Source organism: Monodelphis domestica, chromosome 3, assembly GCF_027887165.1.
Source record: "Monodelphis domestica isolate mMonDom1 chromosome 3, mMonDom1.pri, whole genome shotgun sequence".
In the NCBI taxonomy this organism is placed as follows: Eukaryota; Metazoa; Chordata; class Mammalia; order Didelphimorphia; family Didelphidae; genus Monodelphis; species Monodelphis domestica.
Window position 1 is genome coordinate 275,026,054 of NC_077229.1, and position 26,130 is coordinate 275,052,183.

At 39.6% G+C, this 26,130-nt stretch overlaps 2 protein-coding genes across 6 annotated transcripts in view; one reads left to right on the forward strand and one right to left on the reverse strand.

The window, feature by feature from the left end:
• RMC1 (regulator of MON1-CCZ1) overlaps nt 1-21,011 on the forward strand; it is a 29,297-nt gene extending 8,286 nt beyond the window's left edge. For all 4 annotated transcript variants that reach the window (XM_056823799.1, XM_056823796.1, XM_056823797.1 and 1 more), the window contains 17 exons: nt 464-520; nt 4,738-4,824; nt 6,147-6,287; nt 6,633-6,736; nt 7,850-7,939; nt 8,044-8,149; nt 10,076-10,187; nt 12,318-12,362; nt 13,107-13,160; nt 13,737-13,865; nt 15,409-15,515; nt 18,326-18,445; nt 18,856-18,933; nt 19,221-19,325; nt 19,431-19,499; nt 19,582-19,807; nt 20,858-21,011. In XM_056823799.1, the coding sequence (XP_056679777.1) occupies nt 464-520; nt 4,738-4,824; nt 6,147-6,287; nt 6,633-6,736; nt 7,850-7,939; nt 8,044-8,149; nt 10,076-10,187; nt 12,318-12,362; nt 13,107-13,160; nt 13,737-13,865; nt 15,409-15,515; nt 18,326-18,445; nt 18,856-18,933; nt 19,221-19,325; nt 19,431-19,499; nt 19,582-19,807; nt 20,858-20,937 (1,710 nt within the window). In that variant the 3' untranslated portion in view covers nt 20,938-21,011. The remainder of the gene's footprint in view (nt 1-463; nt 521-4,737; nt 4,825-6,146; nt 6,288-6,632; nt 6,737-7,849; nt 7,940-8,043; nt 8,150-10,075; nt 10,188-12,317; nt 12,363-13,106; nt 13,161-13,736; nt 13,866-15,408; nt 15,516-18,325; nt 18,446-18,855; nt 18,934-19,220; nt 19,326-19,430; nt 19,500-19,581; nt 19,808-20,857) is intronic.
• The window catches only part of NPC1 (NPC intracellular cholesterol transporter 1), an 82,473-nt gene continuing 77,043 nt past the window's right edge, over nt 20,701-26,130 (reverse strand). For both annotated transcript variants that reach the window (XM_007487614.3, XM_016431660.2), the window contains 3 exons: nt 25,002-25,115; nt 22,412-22,574; nt 20,701-21,529 (listed from right to left, as the gene is read on the reverse strand). In XM_007487614.3, coding sequence (XP_007487676.1) covers nt 21,447-21,529; nt 22,412-22,574; nt 25,002-25,115 — 360 coding nt within the window. In that variant the 3' untranslated portion in view covers nt 20,701-21,446. The remainder of the gene's footprint in view (nt 21,530-22,411; nt 22,575-25,001; nt 25,116-26,130) is intronic.

Sequence of the window (26,130 nt, forward strand, 5' to 3'; positions counted from 1 at the left end):
TAGGTAGCTCAATGGATAGAGAGCCAACCTAGAAGGAGGTCACAGGTCCAAATTTGGCCTCAGACACTGCTCAGCTGTGTAACCCTGGGCAAGTCACTTAACCTCCATTGTCTAGCCCTTACTGCTTTTCTGCTGTGGAACCAATACACAGTATTGATTCTAAGATGGAAGGTAAGAATTAAAGAAAGAGTGGATCTGTATTTTTTTTTAATTCTGTCATAATCTTAAGCCATAATTCAATTCATCAAACATTTAAGTGCCAAAGCCACATTGTACAGTGAGAAAATCATTGACTTGGTGTCAGAGGACTTGGGGTTAATACACTGCTTTTTGTGACCTTGGGCAAATCATATCATTTTTTTCTATATTAAGACAGTAAGAACACCTCTGACCTCTGTCTTGCTGCCTATACTTCCAAGATCATATTTCAGAGAATTAACACTGTGTGTTTTTTCTCTTTCAGGATTTTTTGAACTTTATCCCTGATTGTCCTCAGCTGGAATACACACAAGAATGCAAGGTACCTGCATGTGTTTTCAATTTGGTAGCCTCAGGCATGAAAGTTCCTTGATTCTGCTTTTATTGAATCCGTGGTAAAATGTTCTTTCTATCATAATCAGCCAGAACTTTTTAGAAATTATTTTCTCCCATGTGTGTACTCTTGTATTCTAATTAATTTGCCTGAAATTGGACTTTACTTTTTTCCTTTTTACCTCTATTTTTTTGTTCCTAATTCAGCTTCATTTGCCAATAGCTGGTTTAAGTGGTAGTAGAATTGTAGAATTCTTAGTCAGCAGTCGTAGTCTGGCATGTGTCTGGAATGCATTTCTGAGAGAGTTACACCCAATAAAGTTCAGTTAATCAAGGACAGAGTGGGCTGATCCACAAGGAGGGAGCATTTACTAAGTGAGTGAATCCCCTCAGCCAAGATTCTCTATAAAGAACTAAGAGCCTTCAAGAAGAAGAAGAATAGAATCACTTAATCATATTGATCCTGTGGTCCCTCCTTTACCCCAATTTGATTCTGACTATTAATGTAATTTCCTTTTCTTTTTAATGAATTGCTCGACTAGTAGATTGAGGAAATGCCATTGAAAGAGTAAATCATTATTTTAGCAAAACATTTGACAAAGTCTTTTATGAGATTCTATGAACAAGATTAGAAAGGATAGCTAATATATATTATTTAATAGAATAAGCATCATAGAAGAGGGTTTCCTAATTCTTTTTTGTGCTGTGAACATCTGTGACCTTCTGGGGAAGCCTATCGACCCCTTCTCAGAATAATGTTTTAAATGTATAAAAATAAAATACATAGGATTACAAAGGAATCCAACACTGTTGAAATATAGTTATCAAAATATTAAAAATAAAAAACAGCCCCCTTCCCCCCCAAGGAACATAGGTTAAGAACCTTTGATTGGAAAGACTATCAAAGACTAGAAAAGTAGGCCCAATCTAACAAGATGAAACTTAGAAAATGTAATATCAGGGGCAGCTGGGTAGCTCAGAGAGACAAGAGATCTGTCCAAAATCTGGCCTCAGATACTTCCTGTCTGTGTGACCCTGGGCAAATCACCCATTGCCTAGCCCTTACCACTCTTCTGCTTCGGAACCAATACACAATATTGATTCTAATGCAGAAGGTAAGGATTTAAAAAAATGTAATATCTTATTTTTTCAAAATTGTAGTTGTAGGGGGCAGTTGGGTGGCTCAGTGGATATAGAGTCAGGCCTAGAGACAGGAGGTCCTAGGTTCAAATCTGGCCTCAGACACTTCCCAGCTGTGTGACCCTGGGCAAGTCACTTGACTCCCATTGCCTAGCCCTTACCACTCTTCTGCTTGTTGTATTGGCTCCATTTGGCTCCAAGACAGAACGTAAGGGTTTAAAAAAATTTTTTTTAGTTGTACACTCAAGTAAAAAGCATTTACTAACCATCCACTATTTGTTAGGTACCCTAAGTTCAAAAGTAAAGAGAGTCTCTGCCCTCCAGGAATTGACATTATTTTGGAGAGATGTAGCATTTTCACCATTAAGTCAATACAGTATACTCATAATATTCAACTGGATCTGTGATTTTAATGATTTAGGTGTACCCTTCAATGATGTAGGATAAAGAAAAATATTTGCAAATAATGAGAGGAATATTGCCAACTGCAGGAATCAGAAAATTTGGCCCCTTGAATGAGGTAGCCCTTGAATTGAGTCTAAATAGTGCCCAACACATAGTGTGTACTTGAAAAATGCTTTGTGGAATAATTGGATGAATGACTAGGGCCTCTGCTTAAATAACAACACAATAGCAATATTAATAGCTAACATTTATCTCATGATTAGTTATTAACTCAACCCAGTACTCTGTCTACTGCTTTCCGTGGGTGCAAGATACAGAGCTTATAGGAAAGAAGATGGGTATGCATACAGATAATACAGAATAGAATAGAGGAATTCTGGAACAGAGATACAAGGATACTTTGAGAATTGAAGGAAGACAGATACAAAGTACTTTGAGAATTTGGAGGAGGGAGAGAAATGACTCTTTGCTGGATTGGCATCATGGAAGACTTCAAGGGAAAGTGGTGTCTACCTTGAGTTTTGGAGTTTGGTTCTTCATGTTAATAAGTTACAAGTTAGTGGGAGGTGGAGGGAGGTTGATAGCAAAGAGTGAGGGGAGGGTTTTCCAGGGTGAGAGAATGTGATAAACTGGTATTGAGAAGGGTCAGGGCATTCTGGTGAGTTTAGGTGAACTATAGAGCTGTGAGTGTCAAACTCAAATAGAAACAGATGCCCACTGCCACATATTGACTTAGAAAACCACAAACTGACATTATTTATGTTGTATTACAATTCTAGCATTTTGTTAAACATTTCCCAGTTATATTTTAATTTGCTTCAAAGAATGTGACATTTAATCTTTTTAGAGTTTAGGTTTTTATGCTAACAGGAAAGTTCTAAAGTAATATTGTGATTGCCAATTTAAAAATATTAAAGCTTAAGTCAAAAATGACTTTTAACAGCTTTATTTACAAAGAGGTGGAAAGAGTGAAAGTGGAAAAATGTAGATAAAGAGACAGATTCTAATAAGCCTATTAGCCCTTCTCCTGAGAATCCAGGCTTAGCCCCAGCAGGGCTTTCCCAAAACTGTCTCCACATGGATTTCCTGGTAATCCTCAGCCAGAAGTCCCAGTGGTATCTTCAGCTAGGGTTCCACCAATGCAGCCTCCTCCAAAGCCAAGACAGGAATCTCCATCACCAATCTCTCTAGAAGCTAGGAAAGGAAGGCCAGCTACTCACCCAGCAAGCTGATGTAGGATCCAGGAAAAAGCCTCCCACTCAAGTTCAGCTCACCAATGCAGAGTGAATTACTGAATCCTTGAGCTGGCCTTTTAAAGCAGTTTTCTCTATGTCACTTCCTGTCACTTCCCCACTTTATGGGAACCAATCGCAGTCTTTCAATTTGCCTAGCACTGCCCAAGGTGGGTGGGGTAGTGATCTTTGGAGGTGTGAGCTTACTCTAGTAAGTGACTTGTGAACTCTCTTATTGTCAAATAGGGGTACTGTAAGTTCTTGATTTGTTTAGCTAAAAATAGATAATCAGAGAGTTAATCTTATCTTCACAATCTACTGTTGAGTATATGAAGGGAAATGGTGAGATATAGACCTAAGACTGTAGGACCTTAAATGCCAAAGAAGAGGATTTGGCCTTTTTTCTGTTAACTTCAAAGAGTCACTGAAAATCCGTCCACAGCACAGTGCAGTGTTAGCTGAGATTTGGGCATTAGAGAAATTAGTCTGGCAGAGGTACATAGCATAGATTGTTACTGGGAAAGAAATGGTCTAGAAACATGATATAAGCACATTTGAGAGATGAAATGGACCTGACTCAGCCTAACCTGGCAGCTAGGATGGTTGAAGGAGGGAGGGGAGATGGAGAGACAGATCGTCTGAAGGTAGCAAGGAAAGAATAAAAGATGAAACCTAGGTTTTGAGCCAGAGTAACTTGGACACAATCAACAAAAATAGGAAAATCAGAAGGAGCAGAAGGGAGAAATGGGTTAAAATATAAGTTTTGTGAAGGCAAAAACTTGTATGTCTTTGTATCCACAGTGTCTAGCAAAGTACCTTGTACATAGAAGGTACTTAGTAATTGTTGAAATATTATGTTCTATTCTGACCACAAATATGGTAATAGGAGGCTTCCTTGTGGTTTCTTATAAAGCAGAAGTGTCAAACATGGGGTCTTCCACACTTCTGAGTATAGCCTGAACTATATTAAAATGTAATTGGGAAATATTTATTAAAATAAATAAAAACTCAATAAAACAGACAATATATTTTGCAACTAAGGTTATATATGACTTACAGAGATTCATTTCTGAGTTTGACCTCATTGCTCTGGAGCTTAGATAAAGAGGTGATGACATCTCAGAAGTCAGGGTTACCACACTTTGCTTAGGCATTATCCAAAATTTGGACCTATCCACTGTCATCGTTGAAGAATCTAAGACTTTGATTTTGGATGAAAGAAAATATTTTATTATAAATAATGTGACAATAATTACTAAATTCAATATATCTATGACTACTACTTTACTTAAGGGCCACTGATAAACTATATAGTGTTTAGTTTGAGTCTTTGATTAAGATTGTAAATTAATTTCTAGGCTTAATAGTTGTATTCTATTAAACTGGAATGTATTTTCATTTAAAAAAATCTATCTTTAATTTTATTAAGATGAAGAATGCCAACATACTAGGATTCTGCTGGACCAGTTCTACTGAAATAGTCTTCATAACAGATCAAGGAATTGAATTTTATCAGGTAATAATAACTGCCAGTGAAGCAACTTTGTTAAACTGAATAATGAATATGATAAGATTGCAAAAATACAATATTAGCAAGAAGTCTGTTGCTTAATTTAAAATTCAAATTGAATATGTCTTAAGTATTTCTAATGCTGGGAATTCTAAAAATTAGTTTTTATTGATGTCTTGTTTTTTGCCCCCTCATATTTTATATAATAAAATTTTATTTTAAAATCATTTTATCAAAATTTCCCCCAGTATCCTTCCCCTTCCTTGGGAGCCATCCCATGGAACAAATATTCTTTTCAATGCCAATAAAGGAAGAGAAAGAATACCAAAACAATAACTAATCAATACACTGAAAAAAAATTTTTTTAAATGTGTGCAAGTTACAGTACTTGTGTACCTTTCAACTCTAAAGAGGGGTAGAGTGAGATTTTCATAAATTTATCAGAGTGTGTGTGTGTGTGTGTGTGTGTGTGTGTGTGTAAACTCCTATCATCTGTCTTAGAATTGGTACTTAGTATTACTTCCAGGGCTAATGTGAACAAGGAATTAGCCAAGAACAAGGGAGACCAGAGTGAGTTTTCTGGTCAACAGTCTTTCCTTTTCAATCTTCAATGGAACTATCCCTTCCCCTGCCAGTTCCTGAATGTTCCATTGCCCCTCCAGACACATTTTCTTCAACCCTTTCAGGTCTCCCTTGTTCCTGGCAAATTCCTTGTTCACACTAGGCAAACAGAGTTAAGTGACTTGCCCAGGGCCACACAACTAAGAAAGATCAGAGGCCAGATTTGAATTTTTGTGGTTCTATCTAATCATTAAAAAAATTTTTTTTAAGGATTACTTTCTGTTCTAGTAACAGTTCTCATACAGAAAGGCAAAGGCTAAGTCAATGATGGTGAACCTTTTAGAAATCATGTGCCTTTCCCCTCCCCCACTGAGTGCCAGGCATGGGGGGGGGGGGGACATCCCCACACAGGGGAGGCAGAAAGTGCTTCCATTAGGCTGGTGGGTAAAGTGAAGAATGTCCTCAGAGTAGGTGAAGAGGGGTTAGGGGAGTGGCCCAAGCACTTTGGGGGAGAGAGAGAGATGAGACAGAGATAGAGGGAATGAGGGAGAAAGACATGAGAGCAAGACAGAGAGGGAAGGAGAAGGAGGGAGGCAGAGAGAGAGAGAGAAGCCCTTTATAATTATACAGTGTTATAGACAAACTCTTATTATTAGTCTTCTATAATTTGTATATTTAACTTCCTGTTCTTTGCCAATCTATTAAATCAGTCTTCTAATATTTGATCATTCTTTAAGGAAAACTTTAATCCTTGAATTTTGTTTCAGGTCTTGCCAGAGAAACGAAGCTTGAAACTCCTGAAAAGTCAGAATATCAATGTAAATTGGTACATGTATTGTCCTGAGAGTTCAGTCATTTTGCTGTCTACCACTGTCCTTGGAAATGTTCTCCAACCGTTTTATTTCCGAGTAAGCATGACATTGTTTTAGTTGGAAAAAAAAAGTTCTGATTCCTTCCTATTCCCAAATCATTACACCATAATCCTGAAGCTCATTGCCTCCGAGGGTGTTTTTAGTGTGACAGCAGTCTGACTTTGTGCCTATAGGGGGCGTAAGTCCAGCTGTGGTTTCCAGGAAAGCTTTCATGCAGTTATTTACATTCTGCTGTGAGCACAGCACTATAGCAGATACCATAGGGAAGTAAGTGGAAGACACAATCAATTATCTGCCCTTGAAAATCTTACAGTAAGAGTGTTAAGATATAGGAGGTTTAAAAAAACTTTTCTAAAAATTATTTGTGTTTTTCTAAAATAGGCTGGAACTATGTCGAAGCTATCCAAGTTTGAAATTGAATTGCCAGCAGCACCTAAGTCAACTAAACTCAGCCTTTCTGAAAGAGATATTGCAATGGCTACAATGTATGTCTGTCTGATGAGAATTCCTTTTTATAATTGTTTCTGGTGATTTAAATTTTGGAAGAAATATCCCCTGGGTGCAGAGCACTCAAGTCATTTTCAGATTCCAGCCCTGCCCCATAACTAGTTTCTGAGGGTAGCATGCTCAGGAAGACATTTGCCAGCTGTGCAGCCATGGCTGCTACTGAACCTCGTTGAGTCTCAGTTTCTTCATCTCCAAAATGGGGATAATAATACTTTCACTACCTACCTCACAGGGTTGTTGTGAGGATCAGTTGAAAAGATATCTGTAAAGTACCTTTCACACTTCAGAGTATAATGAACGATGAAACCTATGTTGTATCACCCTGGCATAGTAGAAAGAGTATAAATAAGATTTGGGTGTTAGAGAACCTGCCTTGGATTTAATAAAGAGCTTAAAGATGTGAACTCCACAAAAGTCTTATGGTGTCATGAAAGTGACCCTGTGCTCTGGAAAGCCATGACAGGTTCTATTAAACTTGAACAGGGATAGATTTCTGTGTCTCTTGTCTGAGGATTGATCTCTGAGTGCAGAGTGTCCTCCTGAGGTTAGCCAAAAGATGATAGCTATTTTTGGCCACAGAAGTTTTTGGAAATCATCTTTTGAGTTGAAGAGGGGCAAAGAAGCACCCACACTGAGGAAATCACAGGTCTTTGACATTTTGTGATGATTAGCAATAATAATCATCCTGTGATTCCCTTATTCTCTTGTAAATGCCACTTGTTTTTTTAGAAATATGGAAACTGCAATTATCTCTTCAAAACCTTTTACTAATGTTAGGAATGTTTTTTAAATTTCTAAGGAGATGAGATAATTGTTCTTTTTATCATAAAAATAAAAATATCTGCTGTTCTTCTGAATCTAAATGTCATGCTTAATTTTCATGAATCAGAAAATAAGCCAAATTCATTTATCTGTCATAGAAGAGAACTATTCTCTCTTGTATAACATCCCTACTTATATTTGGAAAACCATTTGTCACTTAGTTGATTTCTGTTTTTTTTTTCTTCAAGTTCTTATTGTACCAGAAACTCAGTAATCTCAAGAAATGCCTGTGAAATGTGACTGATATTTGTTTCCTTCTTCCTGATCAGCTATGGGCAGCTCCATGTGCTTTTCCTGAGGCATCATTCCCGGACCTCAAATAGCACTGGCGCAGAGGTTGTGCTGTATCACCTGCCACGGTGAGGGACCCACACCTCCTGGCCTCCTCTCTACTTTGTTTTTAAACTCTGGGGGAAAAAAGAGTCTGTTGGATCTAATTCTTCATCTTTCTGTTGTTCCATAGAGAAGGTGTCTGTAAGAAGACTCACATATTGAAGTTGAATAGGACAGGAAAGTTTGCACTGAATGTGGTGGATAACCTGGTTGTGGTTCATCATCAGGATACTGAGGTATGATGTAGATGCCTTGAAGACTCCCAGTAGCTTGTGGTGGATCATTTGTACTTGATAAAGATTGAGGGAAGCTTAGGTGGCTCAGTAAGTAGAGAACCAGCCTTGGTGATGAGAAGTTGTGGGTTCAGATCTGGCCTCAGACACTTTCTAGCTGTGTGACTCTGACCTGCTTTCTAGCTGTGTGACTCTGACCTGGCCCTTACTGCTCTTCTCCATTGGAAGCAGTACAGATTATTGATTCTAAGGCAAAAAAGGTTGAAAAAAATATATTTGAACATTTGTGGTGGGTAAATAGTCTTCATTTAAAAAAAGTTATTTTGCTTAAGTGCTCTAAAATTATCTTTATTTAAAAAAATTATCTTTATTTAAAAATGTTGACCTTACAGATATGAATTTAGGATGAGTATGATTTGTTTTCCCCTTCTGTGGAGCAGAAGGAAATAGTAACTATTTCATGAAGTGATATTTAAGAGCTTTCTATTTGGTTTGGTTTAGTTAGACTACATCAGTGATGGTGAACCTTTTAGGGACAGAGTGCCAAGGCCTGCCCTCCCACCTTGCTCCCCCTCCTCCCCTTGCCCCAGAGAGGGGAGGGAGGAAGCGCTCCCATTGGCCTTCTGGGCAGAGAGGCAGGTGATAAGAGGTACATGTGGAGAGGGGGAAGGGAGTGGCCCCAGTGCTCTGCTCCCCTCCAGCTATGTGCCATGCTATGAACTTTGCTTCCTGCCAACCTAGCTCTCCAACCCCATCATAGGAATCGCCTTCACCACAGACTCAACTGGCTGCTATCTGCACTGGCCCCTCATATGGCATGTGAGCCCCCCTCCCCTGCCCAGCACCACTCCCATTGACTGCTGAGCAGAGGGGCAGGGAAAGTGAGGAATCACCTCAGGCACATGGAGAAGGGGAAGGGAATCAGCTCCACCCTGAGTACCTCTGGCTTTCTAATAAGGAATTCTGACAGGGCGACTGCAGGTGTGCCCACAGAGAGGGGTCTATATGCCCTTTTTGGCACCTATGCCATAGGTTAGCCATCATGTGAGTGGCTACGTGGCACAGTGGAGAGAGTACTGGATTTGGAAACAGGAAAACCTGAATTCAGATTCCACCTCACTTTCTAGTTATATGGCACTGGGCAGAGCACTTACTTGCTATCTGTGTCATTTTCCTCATCTATAAAATCCCCATTTTACATAACTGATCTCCCAAGGTGGTTGTAGGGATCAAATGAGATTATATATGTAAAGTGCTTTGCAAACTTTAACATGCCCAGCCAGGTTAAATGCTAGCTACTATTAAAATGATGAAGGCCATTATAATCTCATGTGAGTGCTATATTTCTGAAATATTAACTATTTCCTTATGAAGATACCTCTTCAGGTTGAGTACACACATCTGTAGGTAATAACAATTATGAAGCTGCATTAAGCACTTAAAAACATTAATTGTGAGCACTAAGTTCTCTTTGGTCATTGACTAATATGGGGGCGCTTTAAGCAAGCCACTTATCCTTTTTTACCTGTTTTCTCATTTTAAAAATGTGGACAGTAATATTAAAGTAATCTTTGCCAACATGCTGTGAATTATATACATAAAATACTTTGAGGACTGCAGAGGAGGACATGTATAAATGTAAGATATATATTAATAATGAGAACACTGAATAATTAAAATGAAGACCTTGGAATCTAGAAAGACAGCTCTATTTTCTGGCCCATGATATTGTAGCTAATGTTTAAATCAAAAAGAGCCTACTTTACTTGAGGGTAGGATGCTTATACTCATATTGATGATCTATTGATAAGCTTAATTATAATAATATTTGTCCTAGTGTGTCTAGCTGTGGTAGAGTAATACAGGCAGTTTTCAGTGATTATCTATTTTGGTGTGAAGAATCTTCTTTTTTTCCCCTTCCCATTTTAGACATCTGTAATATTTGACATCAAGCTTCGAGGAGAATTTGATGGCACAATTACCCTCCATCATCCTGTACTTCCAGCTCGATCAATACAGCCCTATCAGATTCCTATGGCAGGTAGAACCATTTAAATCCTATAGAGAAATAGTTCCTATTTCAGTAAAGTTTGTGTATAGTTGTATGGTAGCAGGTGTTACAAGTTTACCTTGACCCCTTGTGGAACCTGTTAAAATCGTGACGGATATATGTACATTGTCAGCTTCTTATAGGATTTGTATGAGAGGTTATTTTTATCCTTTAAAAGCAATAGTTCTGGGTTTCCAAAGGAGAGTGTCTAGAATGAACCAGATGACAGTTCTATTGTACTTATGTCACTTATCCCCAATCTCAAACACTGTGTTCATTTTTTAGTGCTATTTTGTAAGAGAAACTTTGTCAAAGCCTGGACAGTGAGAGGACCTGAAACCATTTTACATGAAGAACTGTTGGAGGGAAAATTGGATTTTTTATTTGAAGAAGAGGGAACTGGAGTCACTTTGTTTCTTTTCTTTTTTTAATAATTAAAAAAAATATTTCTCAATTACATTGAACATCTTTTTAACATTGTTTTTTTTTTAATTTTGAGTTCCAAATTCTCTCCCTACCCCATCCATTGAGAAAGCAAGCAATATATCAATTATTTAATATAATATTCCATATTAGCCATATTGTAAAAGAAAACACACAGAATCCAAAGAAAATTTTAAAAAGTAAAAAAAAATGCTTTAATGTGTAGTCAGAGTTTATCATTTCTCTTTCTCTGGAGATGGGTAGTATTTTCTATCATGAGTCCTTTGGAATTAGAAGCAGGGCAACTTTCTTCAAATATTCAAAGATCTGACTTGTGGAAGGATTCTGCTTATTACTCTTTCTGTAAATACTACCCTTTGGGATTGTATTTCTCCCTTTTGCAAACAGATTTCATCTCAGCATAAGAAATAACTTTCTGATAATTTGAGCTATCCACCAATTGAACAGAGTCCTCATCACGGGAGTACCCACACTGAGTCTGTTTTCAAAGATATCATAGAGGGGATCCCTGCATCAGGGAAGGAATGAAACTTGGTAGATCTTAAAGGTTTCTTTTACTAGCTCTCAGATCTTAGGGTCAGATCTTCATAGGGCCAAGCTGTCTGCATTCTTCAATGTAACTGACTTTTGACTGCCCCTACCTAGCTTCTTGGTTTTCTAGAACATCATTTATCCTAGCTAATTAATGACATCTTTGCGTAAATTGATAAATTTGGATTGTTTGATTGTACAATTGGACCCAAAATTAAAAAAAAATTATACTTTGAGGAATTAGTTTTTCTAGTTCACAGAAATTTATGTTAATGTCTTATGAGCAGTAAAACTGGTGCATTGGGTTCTTTGGCTTTTGACTCAGCTGTAGGGAAAAAAGGGCATAATGAATGATGCCAATCTAGCTTTTTGGTTTAGGTCTTTTGAATGATAGCCAGAAAGACAGCTTGCTAAAGACAAGAATAATTATTTAGATAATTAAGTCCACAGAACTCTCACTTTTGATGTCCAAATAATTTAGATAAGGAAACTTGGTTTATCCAGTTCCTTTCCTCACACTTCTACAAATGTTTTATCCCATTTATATTGTTATGATTACTAATTATGTTTCTCTGCATTTTATTTTTCTCCTGTTAAGCCTTCTCTACCTCTCTTTTCCACATTCACAAATAGTTTTGTTTCTGATTACTGCCTCCCTGAGTTCACTCCCCTACCCCAACTCCTACTTTTTCTTATTCTCTCATCTTCTTGCTTTCCTATAGGGTCAGATGGGTTTCTAAAGCTAACTGTGTGTGGGCATTATTCCTGCTTTGCATCAATTCTGAATAATATTCAAGCATTGCTCATGTCATCCCCATCTTCCTCTCCACTGTATCAATTCTTAAGTGCCTCCTCATGTGAGATAATTTACCCCTAATTTTCTCCTCTTCTCTCTTTTCGCAGTGTATTCATTCCTCTTTCTTAACCCTTCTACAGGTATTGTAGGACATAGAAATGCATTAGTCTTCATATACAGTAAATACCATAGTGGGTTTGAGTTGATTCTGTAATGGTAGGGATGGATAGGCATTATCCATCCCTAGTCTGCTCTGTTCTGTTTATATGTCTTTAATCTTAGGTAAATAGAATTGTGTAGTTAGGAACCATGTTTTCAGCCTTTCTATATTTTTTATTTCAAAAATACAGGTCCTGCTTCTGTGACCAGCCAGTCTCCTGTTCCTTGTAAACTTTGTATCCTTTGAAAAGAATGGTTGACAAGTGACCATGGAAGTGAAGTGTATATTTATATCTCTTTTTATCTCTCTGCTTTATCTCCTGGATTATTAGCAACATGTAACCTTCCAAAATTATATGAATCTTTGTAAAACTGCCATTTTCTAAAAAGCTGTCATCACAAGGTAAGGAATCCTCTTAGCTCTCTTCAGCATTTTGGTGGGGTCCCATTTTCAAATATACACAAGGGGTATATGTGTGATAGTTGTTAAATGAATAAAAAGCATTTACCTAAGTGTTTGTCATGTACCAAGCAACATACATAGACAGAATATCAGAACAGCCTTTGCCCCAAGGAGCTTCTATTCTAAATGGAAGAGACAACACATCTAAGAGGATTCTGCTGCTGGCCATGACCAGAGGAAGGTGGTAGAAAAGCCTGGGCCTTCTTAAGTATATTAGTAGATCAGATAGTGGCATGGATGGGGGAGGGGGCGTGGGGGGGACACTGGAGTATGTGTAGTGGCAAGAATAGATAATAAGGTAGCCCAGAAGATCTTAGGATGCAGGCAGATAATAAGGCCTGGTGATCTTCCCTCTTATTCAAGGGTTCTGGTGATTAATTTCCTCCTCATCTAAATACTGTGGGCCTCCATGTGGTAGGGGTAGTTCCATTGGGGTCCAGCCCACCACCACTGGAGAGGGGAGTTAAAAAGTAGTGTGTATTCCTTCATTTTTTTTGGAACTTCCCTTAACATTCAGATTCATCATCTTGGATTGTCTTTCAGCCAGACATCATCATCAGTGCAAGTCAGGGTAAGTCAGAAGGCACAGTTATCCTCTATAAAGTGTGTGGATTTCAGAAGGCATATGTCAGAAGATAATGTCTGATGCATTATGTTTTCAGAAATATCTAGATCAATTTGTTTACTTCATTGTGAAATCTCAGTGATGTTTTTACAGAGCTTCCTTGTTAGAAAATAGTAGAAGAGATACCAAAACATATTCTCTGGGATTAATAATAAGGACGCTTTCAGCTCTTCAGGCCCCCCTGTGTTCAATATGTGATAGGAAATTGTGCCTCTGATAGTGCTGCCCAGCCCCAGGTTGGAGAAAAAAACACCACTGATGGGTACAGTATAGAAATATTCAGTTCTGAATACCCTTCCTTCCATCACTGAGGTTGGATTTTGGTTGACCTAGTTTTAGGAGTTGTCACAACATTCAGAAGTAAGTAGGTCATGTTTGCTATGCTAACTGGGATTGCCCTTTCGTGGTTACCATTGTACTTGTGAGGGTTTGCAACAGAAATTCAGTGAGATCTGGTTTTGTGTTTGTTGATTTAGTTCTGGCTTGAATCAGATTATTAAACCTACTGCTTCTTAAATCTAGGTTATCTCTGGACTCTTCAGGTAAAACTTCAGCCCGTAGTAAATCTCTTGCTAGATAAAGGAAGATTGATGGACTTTCTTCTCCAGAGAAAGGACTGCAAGATGGTCATTTTGTCTGTCTGCTCACAGAGTAAGTTTGTGTTTACTAATTTCTTTAAATTCAAGCATAGTACTACTGCCTTCTGTGTGCAAGGCATTGTGTTAAATGACATAGTTGTTTTCCTCAGGAATTTTTAATTGTGTGCTTATGACATCCATTATTATAATTCCATTAATTATAATAGAAATGAATATTGCTAAGTACAATGGAGAGTCAAATAGATTGGGATATGATATTTGAGGATAGAGAATCATTTCTGCCCTGAGAGATCAGGGAAGGCCCACCTGAGTTGAGCCTTGAATAGAAAGAAGAGCTTCAGATGCCAGGGATGTGGAGGTAGCCTCTTCCATGCATGGAGAATAGCATAAATAAGTGCCAGGGAGTGGAGGCCAGAAGGAGATTGGGGAATAGCATATAGTTCAATTTGGATAGAGTATTAAAGGGGAATCTTATCACAAAAAGGCTTTCAAGAAAAATTAGAGCCAGAATGTGGAGGGATCTACAGGCAATAGGAAATCCTTATCAGGGAGTGGAGAACTTGGTAAAGATGACAGATTTAGATTTGGACTATTGTTCTGTAAGGATGATGATCTGGAGGCTTTCCTCCAGTGAACTGATGCAGAGTGAAATGAGCAGAACCAGAACACTGTACACAGAGAGTAAAACATTGTGGAACAATCCAGTGTAATGGATTTTGCTACTAGTAGCAATGCAACAAGCCAGGACACTCCTGAAGGACTTATGTAAAAGAATGCTCTCCTCATTGAGAGAAACAATTATGGGAGTAGAAATGCAAACACAAAACATTTGACATCACTTATCACATGTGATTTGGGGGTTAGGCCTTTAAAAAATTCGCTTTATAGCAAAAATGAATATGGGAAATAGGCATCAAGTGACATTTGTACAACCCAGTGGAATTGCTTGCTGGCTCTGAGAGGGGGGAGGAAAGGGAAAGAAAATGAGTCATGTAAGCATGGGAAAATATTTAAAAAAATAAAATAAAAATTCAGATTCAGATATGGTATGCATGAGATGTTGGCAAGACATCCATTAGCATCTTTTTTTTTTTTTAATCATACCAGGATCGAAGTTTTTGCTACCTACCATCTGTATTTGGGTGCTGGGCCATATTTTTGTAACTTGCCATGTCTTGGGATGTAGGTACAGAAGAGACTCCAAAGAATTGTTCAGTTTTAGAGTAGTAAGGAGGGACCAATCAGGATGGTTCCAAAATCAGAGAGGAAGGAAAACCAAATTTGAGCATGTCTTGACTATGGTGAGTGCTTGTCCATTACTCAGCTCGACAGCAATAAGACTATTTTTAAGACCTTCTGGGTGGAAAACAAGTATCTACAATGAAGCCAACCTTTGCATGTGATTGAATTGATGTTATTTAGGAATCTCCTTGTGTTACATTTCAGCTATCCCCTCCATTTGCCAGGCAGGAATTAGAGAATTTTAAGATATGACATGAGTGTGACTAACCTATAAAGACTGATTTTTATTTGTGTATAGAGTTTATATTCTAAAGAATATTTTTATCTGTATGTGAATATTGCATTTCTTCTAGTGTTAAGTGAATCAGACAGAGGAACATTGCCTGTGATTGCCACTGTTTTTGATAAACTCAATCATGAGTATAAGAAGTACTTGGAAGCCGAGCAGAGTTACACAATGGTAAGGTATTTATTCCCTGGTGAAGGGATTTCCCCGATTAAATATGACCCTGTCTAATTTAAGTAAAAACTCACATGAGTTAACACTTTAGGAATAGAATATTTAATCAGATTTAATTTAATAAGATGCTTACAATGGTACTGACTTCTGATTTAAAACCTACAGTTAGAGGGTTGGACTACATGCCATCTTATATAAAAAATATGATTCTCTAAAGTCATTCCTGTATGTAATAATAAAAAATAAAAAAATAATAATAAAAGAGGAAGTCCAGGCTGAAATAACCAAGTATTTCAGTTCAGTTTTTTTTTTGTTTCAAGTATATTCATAATTTTATGCCTACTATCTTCCTCCAAATCAAAGTTGTAACAAACTCAACTATTATTCTTGTCCAGCAGACTGAAGAGTTACAAGCCTGGTAACATCATAGATCCGTGAAGTATTGAAGTGACTCTAATTTCATCTAGAAACCTCCCCACCTCTAGATTTTTTTTATAGTTATATAGTATTTTCATTTTACAGAATATAAAGCTGAGATTTTGATTCTTTTATAATGGTATGCCTCTATTTTCCAAGGCCAAAATGAATGGACATTTGACAAATTAGAAAATCTCTCATTTTCTTCTCACTCCTATTTTCAGTTGATAATTATTAGAATAAAGGATTCATCATAGAGTTTAATGTTGCTATGATCAATAATAACTATAGGGTTGCTATCTCTTCCCACTTATTTGTTCATTTAAGATAAATGTCCTGATGAGTTAACTTTAATAGCACATTTATATTATATATTTTGTTTATACCAGGCTTGATGCTCCTCAAAGTTCTGGTGTTCCTTCTTTTTTTAGAAATTGTAGCTGCTATTTATATGCTCTTTTCCATATATTTCAATTTTATTTTTTGTAATTTTAAGGCAAATATTCTGAATTTATAGGAAATTAATACAACGTGGCTTGAGTTACCCACCACCTGCGTATGACATAATGTCTCAGTAGGTTATATTCTTTCCCTCTGAAAGTTTCCCAGCCTTCTTTGAATCATGGGAGTATTTCTCACATGCACCCTTTCTCAGTTTTGGTCATAGTTCAGGAACGTGCAAGGCCGGAGCCACTGGCTTTCTAGAAAGGGGGACTAATTCTCCTCGCTGTATCTGATTCTGCATTGTAATTTCCCATGGGACTTCAGTTTCTTGACCCTTGAAATGCTGGTTGCCAGTCAGTTGAGAATAGGAAAGGAAAGGAAAGGTGTTTAGCTGCTTTTAAAGGAGTACTAAGAATCAGAAGGGGTCGGGGGAGGATGTCTTTACTGTTTGTCATGTAGACACAGGCTTCTCTCCTCTCTCCCCTGAAGGGCCTGGCTGAGTTCATCTTTAGAGGAGAGTTCAGGGATAATTGATCAGAAATGATCACTACTACTATTAATCCTAATGCTAACCATAATTGTGAATAATGCACTACTGATTTTTTATTCCATGTACCATGAAAGGGCCAGATCAGAGCGCCGGTCATAGGAATAGCCTACTTAGAAAAGACAGTGAAGCCTCACTGAGGGGGGAGCCGATCTCTGAAGGGGTGCTCTGGGGGGAGCTGGTGGGTGCTATGTAATCTATTCCGACTTCTGGAACTACACTGAGGTGCTGCCCAGCCAAGGATCAGGAGAGACAGACACTGTTAAGGACATGGTGACAGCAGCCTCTTGGATGCTCCACACTGGCATTGGCCACCTTGCCAGGGAGCCCGCAGTGAAATCTTAGGGTTTTTATAGATGTGGCCACTGGGCAAGTACACTTTCCAGGTGGGGAAAAACAGTTTATACTGGCGGGTGGTTACCAGTGAGACCTCGTACCCGCACATGAGTATCGGCCTCCATCTTTGCAGGCTTGCAGCCTCTCACAAGGATTCCTCCAACTTCTGTTCCTGTTCCCTCTCACCTGACTATTGCAGTGGCCTCCTGAAGCAGGGCTTCCCACTCCCACCAAATCCTCTCTTCCTGTGTCCTTCTGGGCAGTCTTATGCTCAAAGGACTCCATCGGTTCCTCATGGCCTCCATAGGGAATGGGGATGGGAGGTGTCATTGTATTGGTGCGGAGTGCTCTCGGGCCCTGGAGGCCCCTCTCCCAGTGGAGGTTGGCACCTTCTCTGCTTTCAAGTTGCCGGAGTAATGAGGGGTCAAAGTAACTTGTCCAGAATGGTGGTCAGCACGTCAGCCTGGAAGTCCATTCTGCCTGGTGTTGAGACCAGCTGTCTTGTGGGCCTTGCTGCTCATGTATAAGATAAGAGACGTGCCTGGTGCTCGGGGGCCTCCCTTCCCAACCTCCCATCTTACCCTCCTGGGTTGCAGCTAAGCCTATTGTCATCCCCCCACAGAGCTTTCCATGCTCCCACTCCCCTGGTACCGCCCATGTTCCCTGTCGTATTGTTAGGGTTGTCCTCTACTAGGCTGTGATCTTCCTGAGAGTAGGACATCTTAGCCAGACTTTGGGCCTGAAGCTCCATTTCAGGAGATGCAGCTGGGGATCCTTTCTAAAACCTTTGCCAGGCCCCAGGTCAGTCAGTGCTCCGGGATCAGAGGGCCATCTAGTTCAGCCCACTCATGAGGAGGTGCGGTTGGGAAGCTCAGCCAGGCAGTATTGCATGGAAGGAGCACCAGAACCCAGGTGGGCAGATCCCGCTGGCTGTCATCCACAGGCTGCCCAGTCACGCACACTCCAGCATGTTCTCACACGTTTGTATCTTGAGCTTATGATGGATAGACTCCCTTGCTTTGAATTAGTGGATGGGTCATAAACTGTTCCTTTCCTTTTACTTCAGGTAGTGGAAACGGGGCAGAGCCGTAGTAATCCACCCCTAAAAAGGCCTGTTCGGTCCCAAGCCGTTATTGATCAGTCTGATATGTACACCCATGTTCTCTCAGTCTTCACAGAAAAGAAGGTAAACCAAATCTGCATTTATTTAGCTTCTGCTCAGGAAATAGTATTCCCAGAAATAAAAGAATTGAGGAGCAGGTTAATTTGGTAGTATAATCTAATCTTTGCAATACCTTCATTAATCATAGGAGGATATTGGGGAAGATCATGTAGCAGAACCCAGAAAGTAATCCCCAGACAGAATGGTGGCCTGCGTGATCAGTCACACTTTTGGGAGGAGAGGAAAGGAGCAAAGGGTCATGATCCATAACCCTGGAGAGCAAAGCCAGATGGGAATTGATGGGGTCCAGTGAACAAGATCATACTGTCATGTCCTCTTTTCATTTTAATCCAAAACTGTATATCGATTGCTAGCTCTCTCTTAGTTCTTTTGACATGAAATTCAACTCTAGTAATTTTTTGTTTTCTTTATAGGAGATGCCTCATAAGTTTGTAATAGCAGTCCTAATGGAATATATTCGTTCTCTTAACCAGTTTCAGATCCCTGTTCAGGTATTTTAAAAGAAATGTTGATGGTCAAAATTTTAAAACAGGCTTTTTTAGCTTGAAGTGTCATATTTAAAAATTAAGACTGCCTTTTTATATTCAGTTCTTCCTTCTGGGTGAGTTTGAGGAGCATCAAATTTGGTTCCAGAATGCCAAGACCTCTTCTGTAAAAAGAACGGGGCCTTCTCCCCTGGTGGGAGGCAGGGATCCCAAGATACATTCGGCTTCCTTGTAGTCACTGCCCTGCTTGAGGGGAGCCTCCTGGGTGACACTGTCCTCCTTCTCTCCCCCAGCATTACCTACATGAACTGGTCATCAAGACACTGGTTCAGCACAACCTCTTTTACACACTCCATCAGTTCCTGCAGTACCATGTCCTCAGTGACTCAAAGCCTCTGGTAGGTGTTGCATAACCCAGTGACTTTATCATTCACTGTTATGTTCAAGTGTCACATCTATGTTCATCTTTAATACTGGAGAGCATCTGAAAAACTTTCTTCTAGGCCTGTCTGCTGTTGTCCTTAGAAAGCATTTACCCCCCTGCTCATCAGTTGTCTCTGGACATGCTGAAGGTAAGGGTAATAGTTGGTGCTGTTGGAAATGCTGGCTAGGAGTAAGATTTGCTTGTATCGACAGCCTCTTCTCTCTTTTCAGAGGCTTTCCACGGCCAACGATGAAATAGTAGAAGTTCTTCTTTCTAAGCACCAGGTGTTAGCTGCCCTAAGGTTTATCCGAGGTATTGGGGGACATGACAACATCTCTGCTCGAAAGTTTCTAGATGCTGCAAAACAAACTGAAGATAATATGCTTTTCTATACCATATTCCGCTTTTTTGAACAACGAAATCAGCGTTTACGAGGGAGCCCAAATTTCACACCAGGTGAGAGTAATAAAGAACAACAGAAAACAGTTGGTGGAGTATATGCCTTGGTAACTCTAGATGGTGGTGATTGTTTTTAAATAGCTGTTTGACAAACCCTACATATACAAGCTTTCTTGGAAAATGAATTAATAGCCATGTTTTAGTTCTATTCTCTTAAGAGATAACATTCTCCATCTAACAAATTAACTTAGAAGGTTCTGGGTTCAAATTTGGCTTCAGATACTTCCTAGCTGTGTGACCCTGGACAAGTCCTTAACCCCCATTGCCTGGCCCTTACTGCTCTTCTCCATTGGAACCAATTAATAGTATTGATTCTAAGATGGAAGGTGAGGGCTTTAAAAAAAACAAAAATCTAATGTAGGAACTTAGAGAACCCACTTTAAAGGGGGCTTAAATAATGGGTTTTTTTTTAATGGGCCCAAGGAATTGGGGTAGACTGAAATTAGTATCTCTACCAGCAATGTCAGTTATGGTGAAGCAACTGGATATAAAGAAATTCATGTAGAGCGGATTGTAGGGTGGTTTCTTTCCTTAGTTCTGATTGATCATTCAGACAGGAGCCTGTTTCCTTTAGTTCCAGGCTCAGTGGTACAAAGTCCTCTTATCCAATCCTGAAAGCTTTAACCTTTAAAAATCAGCTGATCAGGCCTTAACTTTTCTCTAAGATGGATAAACTAGTCAAAGGCTCTACTGTTACTTGCAAGTCAAGGCAGAAAGTGTGAAAGCAAGAGTGTGTTGTATTTTCAGTGAACAGGCTAGTCTTGCACCTTTCCTTTCCACTCCAATTAGTAAAGAAGAGTGATCTACTTATCAGTCTCTCTCTACTGATAGGTTTTCATATTAAGTAGTTATGAAATTACATAAACACATTAGAGAAAAGGAAGCTCAAAGCCTAAGAAACATAGTCTTTTATTAAAATAAGTTAAAACTCCTCCTACATATGTAACAACTGCAGGTGTTCATTCCAGTCTCATTTTCCCCACCCATTTTTGATCTGTGAAATCTCTAAGTGGTGACCTAACAGTCTTTATTTTCTTTCCTTTGCAGGAGAACACTGTGATGAACATGTTGCTTTTTTCAAACAGGTTTTTGGAGACCAAGCTCTAATGAAGCCTACAACTTTTTGAAGTCATTTGCTAGTTTTTACAAAAATTGTACAAAGTTAATTTATTGAATTAATAAAGCTCTTTGAACTACAAAATGTACACACACAATATTCTGAAAAGTTACTAAAATATGGTACAGAACCTGTATGAATGGCTTTTCCCCTAAAAGTGGAGAGAGAAAAAAATTGCATTGATTTGTTTTTTGTTTTTAAAAAGTGGCAGTGAGCAGTCTATTTTCTCATACTCACCAGTACTGGCCATCACTTTTGGCTTGCAAAGAAGTAAGATCTTTCTTCTAGCTTCTCCAGAATGTTTCAATGATCTACTGATGCATTCAGACTTCATGATGCTGCTTTACAAATCCAGGTTTAGCATTCCTGAGTTTAAAAACTACATCTGAAGCTGTTGCTATTAAACAGTGGTGGTGTTCAATGATGTCCAGTATGGAAACTAGTCATGCCTGTGCCACAGTTCCCAAAACACCGTGACTGTTCCACACCATCTGAATAACCTCTCAGCAGCCCAGTGGACTAGAAGTTAAGGAGCCGTTCTCGTTCAGTGCCTCTGTTTCGTTCTTGAGCAGCGTGACTCTTAGCTTTATTTACTGAGGGCCCTATTGGGGGGAGGAAAATAAGTTACGGTTACTGGTTTTTCCTCACAGTGCTATCGACTGAGCCTATTTCTTCTCATAAAGCAGAATCATTTTAAGAATATGAAGTAGGTGTTACTATTATCCCTATTTTATAGATGACTTGCCCAGGGCTGCACAGCTATTAAGTGTCTGAGGTAGGATTTGAACTCAGAAGAATAAGGAAGATAAAGTCTTCCTGATTTCAAACCCAATCCACTGTACTACCTGGTTGCCCCTCTTTAAGAAAATGCTATCAAATAAAACTAATAAAATCCTCCATTTCATCCTCTTCATACGTACATTGCTGAGGCACCTTCACACACAGTGAGTGAACTGGTGCAAGCTCATAGGGATAGTTCAGTACCACTAGGAAAATATTGCCTCAATTTAAGCCCCTCAAGCTAAAAACAGTTAAGGTAGAGTAGGGAGTCATGGTCTACTTCAAAGTTCTTATTCTAATCCCCCCCAAAGTGAAAAGGTACTAAACCAAAAGTGGATACCACTGCAACATTTGCTAACACCATGAGTGATCTGGCTACATATTCTTCACCAATCATTTACTTAAGAATGTTTTAAGTGCTAGTAGAGACCGGTTGAGTCCCATTTAACCAGAATTTGATCAGGGTCTCATCTGGAATCCCTTCTACCTCCTTGCTTTTTGAACAGGTGTAATTTACCTAGGGTTGGCACTGTAACAATGAACAGTTATGGCAACAAAATCCCTCTTATAAAAATGAAAATTCCTTAAAGTGAATACTAATATTAAAAAAACACTGGTAAAACTTTTTAAAATAATCTAAAATGCTTTTGTGGCACTAAGTTATTTCAAGTTTACACCCATAAAAACAATTTGAGAATCCTTACCTATGTAACTAAGTAAGACAGGAAGGAATATTAAGCCATGGGTGGCTCCCAGCAAGACCATAGCTAGGTACATCCGAAAATAAAATATCTGGAAAATTTGAGATCTGGCAAAGGCCAACACCACAATCCCTCCAAATTTTGTTAGTGTAATTCCACTGAAAACCTGAAGAGGAAACATGGAAGTTAAAGAAGCAATCAATCAAGGTAAATGACGGAGTACCCTCCTCCAGCCTTCTGCAAGTATCCCCAACCTGTTGTTGGAACTGCCCGCAGTTCCTATTTAATTTCCTCATGGGTGGTCACCTGAGGAGAATGGAGACTGAGGGGAAATGGATGAAGAGGTAATAGAGATAGAGAGAAACAAAGGAATAAAGAAAGGATGTAGCAAGCTCCAATGATGCTTCTCAAGAGAAAGAGAGCAGCTCTCCCGTGTCCCTGAACTTTTATTGGAGAGTTTAGGAATGTGGAGTGGGAGGTAACTGATGAATATGTGACTTGGCATAGGTTTTAACATTGGCTAAATTGACAATCCCATAATCAAAGAGGAGGAGGCTAGTCAAAACATGTGACTTGGAAAGGAATGTGGTCTAACAAGGTGGGAGCTAGGACCCTGTGGCAAGTAATGTCCTACCTAGGAATTCTTTTGTCCCTTGGACTGAAGATTTAGAAATGCAATAATCAATAAGTAACGTGACCATGAGTCTGGCATATGCACACTTAAGATACAATATCAATACATCAATAATACTTCCAAGATGTTAATATAATGTATGCTATGCCTGTAAGAGTAATAATTTAAGAGTAAGAGCTCAATTTAATAAAGATTACACAACAATCAAAGGTAATGGGGCATGCAAAGGCCACTGATAATCACAACTCTGATTTAAGTCATTCGAGTCAAAACTTAATAACCAAAAGCAGAAATGGGGGTGGGGGTGGGAAGGTACAACACAGAAGAGTAGCAAGTGATAGGCAGCTACACCACAAGTCATAATAAAGTACATATAGCAGAATTACAAACTGGTATGAAAGAATCAAGAGGGAGAACAATTATAGTTGGGAAAGTTTAGGGAATACTTCATGGCAAAGGGGACACATGAAAACTTCCCTTCCTCCAACTCAATAGGAACAACTTGGAGCAGACCATCACCCAGCTGTGAGAGCCATGCTGGACTGGCTGCTGGGAGGCACTGTGTGTGTTAAGAATGCCATGTAGTGTGGATGGAAAAAGGAGGCTCGAGATGAACCCAGAAAGAACTCTAACCCCAACATTTTTCAGAAGAGCAAACTGAAGCCCAAGATCACACAAGGTAATTAAGGAAGTAGTATTGGAATTTGAACCCAAGTCTTTTGACTCCAAAACCCAGAGCTCTTTTCACTATGTTACGCTGTTGAGAATCAGATTGTAGCCCAACATAAACGACTTAGCTAAGAGAAGAGATTTGGAAGGGAGGAGGAGAGGGAGACCGAAAGAGAGAACGAGAATGTGTGTGTGTGGCAACGGGAAATCACCTAAAGTTGGAGGGGAGGGGAATGACTGCTGATAGCAGTGTGAGGGATGGAATGGAGAAGAGAGACTGATGGTAAGCTGACCAATTAGGTAATTATTGCAATACTTAAAGAGGTAAGGAAAGCAGCAAGAGGGTTCAATGCAGAGAGCACAGAGTTGGAAGTCAGAAGACATGAGTTTGGATCTCTAGGCTTCAAGTTTCCTCCCCTAAAAAGAGAGACAGTCACACCAGGTCTCATATTTAGGCTGGCACTGGTGGAAGTTGAGAGGTGGTGAGAAGGGTGAGATGTCACTAACAGTCAATGACCTCTTTGTCCTTCTCCTCCGTTCTCTGGTATTGTAGACACCAGAGTTGTCCCGACTTAACGAGGCCCTTGTCACTCTACCTTGTCCCCTTGGCATCCCACTTAACTCATGGTTTCAATGGTCACTTAGGGAACTGACTCCCAAATCAAGGGAGAAATGACCTTTTCCTGTTTGAAAATGTCCATTTTATCCTTAAATCTGTTATGATCCCATTCTGTCCAAACTCTAGATAGAAAAGAATTGCCCTAACAACCAAGCATTTATTGGGCACTTAAAGGACTTAGCCCCATAGCTATAAATGGAGTGTTAAAATAAATTTAGACCCATTAACATAAATTCAAGCCACTGGAAAGCAAGCTGTAATTTATGTTTTCTAATCATGGGATGAATTTCAAAGGCATGTTTGAATACTGAATTCTGAATTATTACCTTCTTTCAACCAAGCTGTGACATCTTATCCGCCATGATAGACAAATTAAAGCATCTACTGTTACATTGAACATTTTTTTTCAATCAATAAGCAGGCCAGGCCGGTGCTCTATGTTGTGGAGATGAAGAAAGGTAAAGTCCCTAAGCTCAAGGAGCTCATGTCCTACCACGGGAGACAATAACTAGCCCAACCCAATACATCCACCAGATGGAAGGTAATCTGAGAGGTGAAAGGGTTGCTAGCACACGCTCTCTTGCACTACAGAGATGTAGAGAAGATCCTCTGCCCCGCTTTCTTGGCATTTCAGCCAGTCATCTGTCCTAAGATCCAATGAGAATACTTACACAGCTGCCCATGTTAGACAGGGCCTCGTTGGCTCGTGCTACCCGGCTCCCCTTGGTGCTCACAGCAAATGCTCTGGTTATGTGACTACAGAACTCCACAGAGATACCACAGCTCTGAAAGGAAAAACAACTTGAATGAAGGGAAGCCTGAGAAAGGCCAGTCTCAGGTACACACTCCTCCACTCCTAAATGTGGAGTTTGAAAGAGGTTTCCAGAGCTTTGGGGTGGCAAATTTGCCCTAAATGGCCCCACTGAGATCATCACCTTCATTCTCCTCCTCTTCTATTTCTGTTACTCCCCTCCACACCTTCCGCCCCCCTCCCCCCAGCCGATCTGTAATGGGTAAATTAAAAACAAAACCACACAGGTTTGCCTTTTCTTTAAGAGGCCAGTGTGGACCCCACAAGAGAACCACTGACAGCCACAACAGAATGGCTCGAGCTTAAGCCATTTTCATACATTCCATTACCAGTTATTGGACACAGTGAAGGTTATTGGGGCTTGGGTACTTTTCCCATTGTTTATTTGACCTATTTCTACATAATGATGCGTCTGCAATATTTTAATCTTTTGAAATAGGCCACATAAGTGAGGGCTGTCTGTTCCTAAATTTCACATTGGGATGTTGGAACTATTTATGGGGATCCCAAATCTCCCCCTATATTGTACCCAGAATGTAGTCACAGAACTGATGGAGAGAGAGAGAGAGAGACAGAGAGAGAGAGAGAGACAGAGAGAGAGACAGAGAGAGAGAGAGAGACAGAGAGAGAGAGAGAGACAGAGAGAGAGAGAGAGAGAGAGAGACAGAGAGAGAAAGACAGAGAGAGAGACAGAGAGAGACAGAGAGAGAGACAGAGACAGACAGAGAGAGAGAGAGAGAGAGAGAGAGAGAGAGAGAGAGAGAGAGAGAGAGAGAGAGAGAGACAGAGAGAGACAGAGAGAGAGAGAGAGAGAGAGAGAGGGAGGGAGAGAGGGAGAGAGAGGGAGAGGGAGAGAGAGTGTGTGTGTGTGTGTGTATTTGCTATGGCTACATTATGACTCCTGAGTAGCTCTTCTCAATGATCCCTCCAGTTACAAAGGGTAGGTAGCAGTTTGGCCCTCTCAAATATTTTCAGACATAGTCCCATTC